This window comes from Perca fluviatilis, chromosome 5, assembly GCF_010015445.1.
Source record: "Perca fluviatilis chromosome 5, GENO_Pfluv_1.0, whole genome shotgun sequence".
Classification (NCBI taxonomy): Eukaryota; Metazoa; Chordata; class Actinopteri; order Perciformes; family Percidae; genus Perca; species Perca fluviatilis.
The window spans coordinates 9,966,117-9,977,847 of record NC_053116.1 but is presented as its reverse complement, the minus strand read 5'-3'; the positions used below and the strand labels follow the sequence as shown (position 1 = coordinate 9,977,847).

The window sequence follows — 11,731 nt, the reverse complement described above, 5'->3', positions numbered from 1 at the left end:
ATGCCAGGGGAATCTCCGATGTATTATTTAACATTGGAACATCGGGGCATTATTAGTATTCAGCGGCTTGCCTCTCTATTCTCCAGGAGTGAGCTGATACCGGTTGGTCTCTGAAGGAACCTGAGCTAAATGTCAGATGTACAGTGTAATCAAGCAGGAAGAGCATTATGCACTCCCTCCTGTTGGAAGTGCTGTATTGATGACACTAAAAGCCTCTTCATGCCCACTTTACCATCAGACTCATAACTGACCCTGAGCTACTTACAAATATTCATGCCGCTCCTTTTCTTGGTTTCTGTTCCATTATTTCTGGCATCATTATTGTTTGTTACGTGTTTGTTTTTTGCAAGCCAGCAGCGGGGCTTTACAGGGATGGTAATGAGTGCATCTCCAGCAACCTGAGTTTATGCGCATTTTCAATTTGCTCATTTAAAACCTGAGTGGAATATAATCGAATGAATCATGATGTACATGAACTTAAATGTCCACGGAATCTTCAGCTGGAGAGACGAAAACATCCAATCTGTGTGAACCGATTAGACTGTAACCTTCCTCAAGTCTTGCTAATTTCCGTCACATTTCTACATCATTCTCCACTGTTGGTCTGACTTGCGCCAACTTCTTCTGCAGTGGTTAAATAGAAAGCCGAAACCCTGACATCGCGTCCGGGCCAGCCTCTATTCCACTAGCTTCTGTAGCTCAATGCAATCGCTCATTCAGCATTTCTTTCACTGCTCTTTCTAAAAGAAACTAAGCATGTGGTTTACTGTCTATATTTTAAGACAGGTTTGCATCAACTACAGCAGGTGTTACAAGCAATTGAAACTTTAGTGATTATAACAAACTCTCCTCTTTTCAACTTTCTAGATGTAATCTCTGCAGTGTTCAGTCCTCTTTGTCCTGCTGTTGAGTTATGACATTCAGCCTGTGAGGGTCCCTAGGGTTTATGGGAAATGATGTTCTTTGAAGGCTGCTGAACACCATACATTGTGAATATATGAGATTAGATCAGATTTGGCATTATATTCTCAATTAAAGGTATTTAATTCTCCCACAACCAACGTTTTTAACTCTTTATCAAACATTGTGAACAGACAGATATTCAGCAGGTCATATAAATTATGTAATTAAAGATTCCACTGTGTAAAAAAAGTTGATAATCAAATGAAATATGAAAACTAAACATTTAGAAAAAATAAGAACTAAATATAATAAATAATAAAGTCAATATTAGGAACCTCAATCAGGGGCTACAGAAAATAATTCTTTAAAATGTAACTGTGTGTCCAAATTGAATTCAACCAGACAAATGGCAATGGACTTACAGAATCTTGCCTTTTTTTTATGCATGTGAAATTTACTAACTACAAGTATACAGTAAGGTTTGCCGTGAAACTCAAAGGTAATTTACACCATTCAAATGTAGTGATAATGTCTTTAGACATAGTTGTAATTAAGTGTCAGGTCTTGTTGTAAACAAATGTCTCTCCACACAGATAAAGAGGGGCAGTGAAAAAACAAACCCATTACTGTTTCTGGCTCAGCTCCACAAAAGGTGTATTTAACATCTACAGTATGTCAATAGATTTGGAAATTGTGTTACGTGGTTAAATGTGCAAGACTTTAGCCCTCCTGTTGTCCTCGGGTCAAATTTGACCCATTTTTAAAGTTTATATATCATAAATTTGGGTTTCTTTTAACCAAATATAACATTAATGGTTCCAAAAAATGAAATGGTTTCAAAACCTTAATGATATACTGACTACACTTTGACATACAGTAAACCCGTCTGTGATTATCCACTCCACATCTTCTGATCTTAACAATTAGTCAAAGTAATTCATAATTTCTGTTTTTTTTTTTTTTTTTACTCAGAAATTGGGTATAATTTCATGTAAATGAGGTTTGTTGACCATGATTTCCAACAAGAAGTGTAAAACTATTGACAAGTTGGAATGAAATTGGCTAAGAAGATGTAGGCCTAACGCAGAATTGGGAGATAAGCAGGTGAAACAGACTGAGGACAACACAAGTGTTAAAGTGAATTTATCTCCTCTTGTTCTAAACGCAGAAGTGGAAGGGGCACACAACCAACTCTTTTAACCATGCAACCGTCTTGATGCCGCAAAAACTTGCAAGTCGTTAAAAAGGGAATCTTTCCCGTCGCTACTAGCCATCCTATATGACGTGAACGTGGCTCACAAGCTGCTAGCTTGGCTGTAGGCTCATTAACATTGTCTGTCAGATGTGTTTGTTACCAGATGTTTACCGCACACTGACTTTTTAAATGTTACCGAAAGATCTCACTTGTGAAAACATCACTCGTCATACTCTTTCTCATTGTGCTCCAAACATAAAAGCAGCAGCTCTGGTCCAACACCATGGAAACGCTCTAATCTAGTCCTGCAGTGGTTTTTAGCAGCATGAGCTGATGGTGAGCGAACCATCAAAGACATTCCCTCTATTATTCCCCACTTTAGAGTTTTGAATTTCAATGCCACACGGACTGTGCAAGAACTGCACGATAAGAGCGATACTCGGGCTCAATGACGGAGATGAGATGTGTACAGAATTTACTCTTGGATTAACTCCATTTGCAATTCAAAACAGACATTTTCCTGCACATGCACCAGTTGGCCCTGGTTCAAATCCTCAGAATTCACACAGCGGGCATGCATGCTGGTCTGACACCCAACATGTCAGATATGTTTTCTCTCAAAGAAAGATGATCTCAGTCAGTAAGATTAATCGGGCAAAAACAACAAGACGTCCATCTGAAAAGCACATGGGATGACTGTGTAATCTGCTCCGACAACATTGGAGGCTGGCTCCTAAATCTTTTAAATTAATAATCTGAATGTAAAGAATCTACATAGTGTTGGTTTCACTTTGGTCAAAATACACTAATTTAAATGTATAATTCACTGCTCTTTAGCCCTGTAATTTAAATAATTGCCATAAAAATGGCATCAAAGGCGTTTTATACGGATCAAAGTCTCAATCCTGGCTAATTGGTTCATATTCTATCGTGTTTTTCACTGCACTCAAAACTCATAAACGTGCTTTTATACTGCAGTCTAACTGGAATTGGCACCACTTTCTAATATTGAACCATAAAGGCTGCCTTTTGAGAGAGTGGTACCCGTGAATCACTACAGTTCTACTTTTCTGTTATGTGAAAAGAAATGTGCGCTGTCAAGCCGGTGGCTTGATCTTTCATTTTAATTAGGCTCCAGATAGTAGCAACCAAAATATTTAAGTGCTTCTCAATAAAAGAATACAGTTATGATCCATGTTCACAGTACACCTCTATGTGGCAATGAATAGGCTACTTTAAAAGCCACACAGTCCATTAAATTAACTTCCATATGAGAGGGATTTTCTAATAATTTGTCTAAACAAAATCGACTGAGCACCTATTCATGAAGTCCTTCAATATTTTGTATTAACACTTCCTATTTCATAGTTTTACTAGGTTTCCACTGAATGATAATTCCACTCATCCTAATTCGCACCAAAAAATCCGCAGGACCACTGAAAGTTCACTTTAACACAAGAAAAAATTAACTATTGCCAAAGTTATCAAGAGAGGTCAAAAAACTGGTGCCACTTAACATTACCAACCCTAAACACTCACTTTTGGTTGAAGGCATGCAGTGGTGGAATCTTTTTCTTATACGTGAAAATTGCAATATTAATACATAACAAGTCCTGCTTTCAAAATCTTACTTAGTATTATGAACAAAATGTACTTAAAGTATCAAAAGTAGCCATACTTATAATGTACAATGGACCCTGTTAGTGTTATGTTATTAAATATTTCCTCAGATCGTTTACTTAAGTAAAAGTACTAATACCACACTGTAAAAAATACTCTGTTACAAGTAAAAGTCCTGCATTGAAAATGTTACTTAAGTAAAAGTATGCAAGAATTATCAGGAAAATGTACTGTTAGTATTATGTACATACTGTAATTACACCTATACATAGCCATATTCTACTGCTCCTCATACTATTTATCCTGCACATACACGTATTCTTACTACTCTTATGATGTTACCACACTGCACATAGCTGTACATACTGTACATAGTTATCTGTCTATATGGTTCATACAGAATATCCATATTTATTCTGTTTTTCTTACTATATATTCTGCTAATACACTGCATATATCTATATTATTCTTACTACTATTATAATGTCACTGCTAATACATTGCACATATCTGTACATGTTTTTCATACATTGTTCATATTACATAGCCATATTTATTCTGCTCTTATAACACTGCAATATATTTCTTGCCCTGCCTCTGCACCACCTGCCTATGCACCACCTGTCTATACTTTGTATATCACATTGCACTTTAATGCTTTTTTGCACTTCTGGTTAGACGCAAACTGCATTTCATTGTCATTGTAATTGTACTCTGCACAATGACAATAAAGTTGAATCTTGAATCCCAAACAAAATGTGAAAGTACTCAATGCAGAAAAATCCTCACATTTTAGAAACTGGAAAGATCCAAACAGTTCTGTCAATCAACTAAGTGTTTAATCAACTAATCATTTCAGCTGTACATGTAGGCCGTTATATTGTTGTGTAGTTTAATTTATTATAAAACATTGTATTTTATAAACTGCATGTGTTTGTGTGCAAAAATCTTAATTTGTAAAGTAACTAGTAACTAAAGCTGTCAGATGAATGTAGTGGAGTAAAATGTGGAGCAATATTTCTCTCTGAAATGTAGCGGAGTGTAGACGTAGAAAGTGGCATGAAAAGGAAAGACTCAAGTAAAGTACAAGAACCTCAAATTTGTATTTAAGTACAGTACTTGAGTAAATGTACTTAGTTACATTCCACCACTGTTGAGGAGGATAAAATATGACTATTGTACATACTGTTTGGTGGCTTAATGTATAAAAATTTATCATATTTTATAAGCTGATCATAGGTTTAGAATGCAAAACTGAGTAAAGCTGCACTGTATAAACGTAGAGTGCAATATTTCCCTCTGAAATGTAGTGAATACCATCAAATGGAAACACTAAAATAAGTTCAAGTACATCCAAACTGTACTTATGTTCACTAATTGAGTGGATGTTCTCAGTGAGACTCCATCTCCATCACTGCACACATGTAAAGTGTGAGTTTGGCTAATGGGTTATAATTCATGTGATTTATTAAAAGCAATCGTTTATCAGCGGGACTAGAGTTTAGTCTCCCCTTCATTCTTTAGCTTTTTTTAATTAGACTCAGTCTCTCCTGATTGCAAGTACCTTGTGACATACAGAAATGCAATCATTAAATCAGCCAAAAGCGTTATAACAATGTGTTTTTCACTCAAAAACACTCAAACATAAGATTAATTTAGTATTTGAGTGAGTTCTATGACAGGCAGTACATATTGCTGGTTGGCACCATAATAGCTGGTGGCAGGATTTTTTTATTATTCTAAAATATTTTATATATTTTATATAATACCAATAGATACAGTAAATAAGTCGATGGATGGATGGATGGATGGATGGATGGATGGATGGATGGATGGATGGATGGAGTAGATAGGTCATATATTTGGAGATACTTTGGACAAAAGCAAACTAAACATTGTTGAGATAATTTCCCTTGCAGCACCCTTGATAGATCATGTTAGGAAAAGAACACCAATGGTTTCCATGGGAACTGCTAATCATCCCTAAAGTTAAGAAAAGATTAATCTATTTTATCCCAAGGCCTACCTCTGGACTAGCTTTCAAGCAGACACTGTAATTACTTATGTTCTGTGCGCTATTTATGTGCACATTAAACTGCTGTGATACAGAGGCCATCATAAAGGAGTTTAAGTAGCTTTATTGTAAGAAAATAATTGGCAAGAAGAAGGTTCAGTGTCGGACAGATCTTTGTGGAAAAAAAAAACATAATTGTGTGAGTAGAGCACATGTAGAGAATATACGTACATATTGCAATTATATGTGTTCCGAAAATATATTTTCTCATGCATTTTCTTATAGTCAGTAGCCTAGCAACAGTGTGTGATTCAAAGTTCTTATAAGGTAATTTTTCTTTCTCTGCATATTTAAGTAAATATAAATTAGTAGGCATGCTACGGTTGCCGTTTCCACATATAATATCACAATGCACCTGAATAGATTGCCATATAACTCTGTGTGTTTCTGTATGTGTGTGCTAATTAAGGCTGTACACTGTCAGGACTGTGTCTTGTATGATCTATTAAGCAAGGGTGGAGATGGCTATTAGCACCACAGTAATGAGCTCGTAATAATTTTTCTGTTTTTTGCCCTTCCATTCCTCCTTTGCTTATCCTTTTTAAATCTCTTTCTCCCATGCTGTGCATGTTTCACCTTGTAATAGTATGGATGGTGTAAATGTTGTCTTGCCATCCTTATTATTAGTACCTTCTTTGATTTCAAGGAGCCGTATTATGGCAGCATATTGACTTTAATGAGACATGTTCTGTTCCACAACCTGTGTAGTGGATGTCATCTTGACATCACATCAGAGCCAAGTGGAATTAAGCTTGATTTACAGTAAAGTTCTGTGTTAAATGAACGCTGTAGGTACGAAGGTACACGTAGATACGGACCCTACGCCGTAGCCTGACATGTACTTCCCACAGAACTGTCATTTCATGTCACCGAGACACAGGCCGCAACAACTGTGTTGGGTCCGCTTGGCTGTGGCTTGGTAGCGTCTCATTTCCTCCTACTCAATACTGACTGCTCCTTCTCCCAGAACAACAGGAAGTCGAGGAGAGGGTTAATTTTTCCTGCTACACTGCAACCGTGAACTTTTCTAGATATTACTCGGAGGAGCTGTATGTGAGAATGCAAATGTCTGAATTAGTTGGCTGGACATTAAAAAAACTTTGCCCAGCCAGCTCCCTAGTACAAAGTCCATGTAATGTCCTATTGACCCTATGTGTGAAAAGAGCAGGTCATTGTCCAGAGAATTCACAGCGAGCAAGTGGGTATGTTGATGTTGTTTCTATCATGCGGCTGGTGCAAACACCCAAGGTTAAAGAAGAAGGGTGATTTTCCCGAAGGCGAAAAAGTATAACTGGAGAGATGACTTCTGTCAGTAAGAGCCAAAATCGTCAGAGAAATTCAAGGACGGCAAGAGACTCTGTTGCTAATAACCAAATTACGAACCGGCTACATGAACGTGTTGTAATCCACGTAATGTCCTGCCTCCTGCACGTTCTACGCAGTCGCCACCCCTCACCTAACCTAGACTAGTAAGTAAGAATGCAGAGACAATCTCCTGTTGTGTGAAAAATTTAAAAGTTAGGACCTGATTCTCCTGACATTGTCCAGAGTTCATTTGAGAAAACGGTTTGTGAGATCTACTGGAGAAGACAATGCTACGATAGCTTACTCCATTTTGGACTCTCCGGCTCTCCGTTGCGCACAGGCCGTCGCTGTCTATGCAGCTTTTGGTCAATTTAAGTGTCAAAGTTCACCAAATTTTAATTTGATGTTTTTATTTACTTTGCCTCCCTAAGCAAATTTACTGGTTGTGGGAATTCCATTGAAATTAGTTGATTTCATCCTTCTAAATGCTGGTGTGACTGGGCCTTTAGAAAGATTGTGTTGAAGGTGGCGGTCCATCATCTATTTTGAGATACTGGTGAGGCAGGCCAGCATCCACTTTGAGACAGTGGGGTCATCCGGCGGGAACATAGAGCTAGGTAGCAACAGTATCAAAAACCACGTGAGCAGATAATAGTACAAAGATAAGGTGTGTATATTAAGAAGAGAAGGGTCCATGCATTGATCCTTGAGGTACCCCTTGTTGTTAGCCGTGGGGCAATAATAGCTATAGAACCTGTAACTTTGTTGGTAGTTATTTTATTACATGCAGAGCTGATCATAGCATCAACAATTATAAAGACACTACAGAAGCTTTCTACAGCCTCAAACAGTCAACAATCATTTATAAAAGTACACACAGCAAGTTGAAAGATACTGCACTTTATAACTGACCCAGTACATAAAAAATACAATTTATAACTATAACAGCTGCACTTACTACTGCAATTACAGCACAAAAATATTACTATATGACATCTACTGTAGTCAATGTGGCAATTCAGTCATTAAATATCATAAAATAAACACCTGTTTTCATGCAGAAGGATTTATGCAACTCTGATTTATGCAAGCCTGAGTGAAGGAAAATTAATAAATACCTGAGTAAAGCAACACTGATGGAATAAGAGAGGGAAATAAATGCAGAAAGATGCCTTTAAAGGGCCACACACAGATTCAAGTCACAAAATAAGAAAGAAAGAAGGGTACCTGCTGTATATTTAAGAAAAAGAACCAATCAGTACCCACGGTGATTAAACTGCAGCGAACAGATCTACATTTTCTGCCAACTTTAAACCTTGGTTAGGCACTTGCGGTAAATGAGCTGTGAGCATGACAGAACTACTGTAGCAGGGCTCCTTCCTCTCTGAATCCCAAGGCAGCATACCCATAGACCTCAGGATTGTGTTGCACCAGCTGTGAATAAATCCATTACTGAGTTTGTGTGTATTGTCCCTCCTAAGTTGCAATCAACAAGCTATTTTCAAACTAATGATTTACTAAATCGGGTAAGACCATTGAAACGTAAGGAATGTCTCAAGTCCGGGTCTATTAGGCAATTTTGGCAATTTCTACGTTCATCACGTGACGCATACTGACCCAAAAAGCATAATTCCCATGCACAGTACAAAGTCCCATGACACTGGTATTTTTTTCAACTTGTGAATGGGCCATTGCCACCCCAACCCAACTCAATACTAACCCTAACCCAGTTACAAGGTGTTAATACATATTAACAACTAATCTTTACGTAAGAACTAGTTTTTGTGGTGCAACCCCATTTAAATTAGTGAGACGCAAATATCCACTTACATAGTAAACCCTTAGCTCATAACAAGGCTAATTTTAGTTAAACCATCTGTTTGGTGCTACCGACTCCAGGTCTGCATTAATCTCTATGAATCGAAAAACGAATGCATGATCAAAACCTCTACTCTAAGACAGGTATACTCAGATAAGTGAAAAAATATAAACTGTATGTATCATTAAATAATAAACAGCAAATAACATGCTAGTGGGTTACACATTCATAGATTCCCACCAAAGCTACATCTTTTTTAAACAAATCTTAACATATATTTTAAATTTTCTTCAGCTTTTTGCATATTTTTCTGTCTGCTTTAATAAAACTGCAGAAATGGCAAATATTAAGAACACTGTAATGGTAACAGGCGGTAGAAAAGACACAGATCGCTAGCAAGTACCCAGATATTGTCATGTAACATTTTTTTCCACAATACAATCAATACAGAAAATGCTGTAAAGATGTAAAAAACAGCAACGCATGGAACATTTTTTTTCTTACAATTGTTTTGCAGCATTCTCCCCATAACATCAATATGATGACAATAAGAGCTTTTCTCAGATGTTGGTGGTCCGTGGCCTAGCATGCTATTGATTTAACACTGACATTCATGGCCATGAAACTCAAATCTGTGACATACCTCTGACTAGATCCCTTGCTAACACGGATCCAGCTCCAGTATATAGCACAAACAAGGTAATAGCTTGCACATAGTGCCTGTGAAGAGCCTGTGACATGTTTGGAGGAACAACACAAACAGAAGAAAATACATATTGTTCACAACTGCAAAGTCAGACTTCAGAGGACGAACTGCCGAACAGAGAATAGAGAATAGTACAGCTCCGGGTAGCATAGTATCATATGGAATTGAGTTCTTTCCGTGGTCTGTATTTTCAGCCTTGGATTAGCAGGGCTCAGACACTGTTAGGGTTGTAACAGAGCATGTTCAGTTGCAGGTTCTCATCCCAGTGTCTGATGATGATGAAGAGCTGGTTGGCAGCAGACTTGACGGAGGCTAAGTCTCGGCCCTCTGGGATTTCCTGCGCACTCAACCACATGCTGGCTTTGGCGGCTACCAGTTCCCACTCTATGAAATGACTGGCAGAGCTGTGCTCCAGCCAGGCGAGAGCCACCGCTGTGGCCCACACCATGCTCTCTGGATCCAGCATCCTCTTTAGCACACCGCCGGGCGATGCTGTTTCCAAGCCGCCTGACCCAAAGCCCCGTCCGCTGTCCGCCTGGGAGTGTTGGGAGAGCCGAGGCTCAGCACTGGCGGAAGGACTGCCTAATGAGGCAGGACCAGCATCCGTCCAGGAACTCCTGGACAGATGAAAAGGGCTGTTGATGCCTATAGTGTGCTGATATGTTTCTGGTTCACACTGTGATTTGCGTCCGTCATCGGCACTCTCAGCACGGCGGCTGCTGGCGTGAGACAGGTGGCCAAGGCTGCTGCGGTGGCTGGTGAAGGGGGATGTCCACTTTAGCTTGTCCATGGGCACACTAATGGCATCACACAGTGCTGTGTCCAGGGGAAATGCACCACTAGCCAATTGCAACAACACCTGTGCAGAAGGAAATAGTTTACAGCGTAACATAAAGTAAAGCTTATGTTATTTTATTTATTTTCCAACCTTTAATCAGCAGTGTGGTGGTACTTGTAAAGGAGGGAGGGTGCATTTAAGCCCCTGAAATTTCTCTTCCGTTAGCAATTTGTGTTTTTTTATGCACTAGTGCAGTGCCCGTTCAAAAAGTGCCTGGAATGGGCCGACTGCTTGGCACCATTGTACCCTGAAATAACTTACAGAAGGGCTCCCAAAGAACTTGATATCCAACTCAACTGTATACTACTCACTTACTTTGAACTTCTACTTCAGAGGAAAACATTGTACTACTACATTTACCTGACAGAGAAATGTTACTGGTTACATTGCAGATTCAGATTTTACTCACAAAATAATAAGACAAGTAATCACAGACGTGCCCATAGAAATCAAATGGAGAATCTATGGAGAATTGAAAGACACAATCTCACACACACACACACACACACACACACACACACACACACACACATACACACACACAAAGGTTTCTCGATTTATAGTTAAATGACAAACACAAAATAAGACGTGCGGTTGGACCTTATCAACTGATTTGAGTGCTTGCTGTTCTGAACTGCACTGCATCTTGTAGCAACAGTCTTCTATGGTTGATTACTTCCTGCTCAAATCAGCAGCTGAGCGTGAGGTGCCTCGCAATAGGATACCTCAATGGTTGTTGTTAAAGGAATGGAAAATCATTTTTGGGGGGCAGCCATTCTGATCATTTTTGACAGATGTTGTCTTTCCTTTGAATTTGAAAAGTGATGAATAATGCATATGAACAAGGTGGTATGCACTGCATAATTAGAGCCTCCTTCATGGTCTTGGTTGTGTCAGGTAGGAGCAGAGTGTGGTCTTACTATATACAGTATTAAAGTAAGCCTGGACTTTAGGCCCCTAAGCAAATTACAGAGGATTGTTCTATCACTTGCAATTTATTTTGCTAGGCAGAAAAAGACCATGCACAGGAAAACTGGATTTATTTTTGCTTTTACACCAGTTTTGAAAAAACCTGCCAAATTGTCGCATGGTTTTCAGTTCACTTGGCTAAGATTATACGACTCCTTCCTTAGTCAATTATAGATCAAATTAATATTGAAATATATATATTTAAATCAGAATGCATATACCTGATTAAATCACTGGTATCCCCCACTGACCTCTTTTTATGATCTCCATATTCTGTTTTAGTTTTTCGAGACAGGGACAAT

The 11,731-nt window shown here is 38.5% G+C and overlaps 1 protein-coding gene across 1 annotated transcript in view; it reads right to left on the bottom strand.

Moving 5' to 3' along the window:
- Positions 1-7,924: 7,924 nt before the first annotated feature.
- The window catches only part of vwa5b1 (von Willebrand factor A domain containing 5B1), a 33,375-nt gene continuing 29,568 nt past the window's right edge, over positions 7,925-11,731 (bottom strand). The window contains exon 22 of the mRNA XM_039801491.1: positions 7,925-10,481. Coding sequence (XP_039657425.1) covers positions 9,834-10,481 — 648 coding nt within the window. The 3' untranslated portion in view covers positions 7,925-9,833. The remainder of the gene's footprint in view (positions 10,482-11,731) is intronic.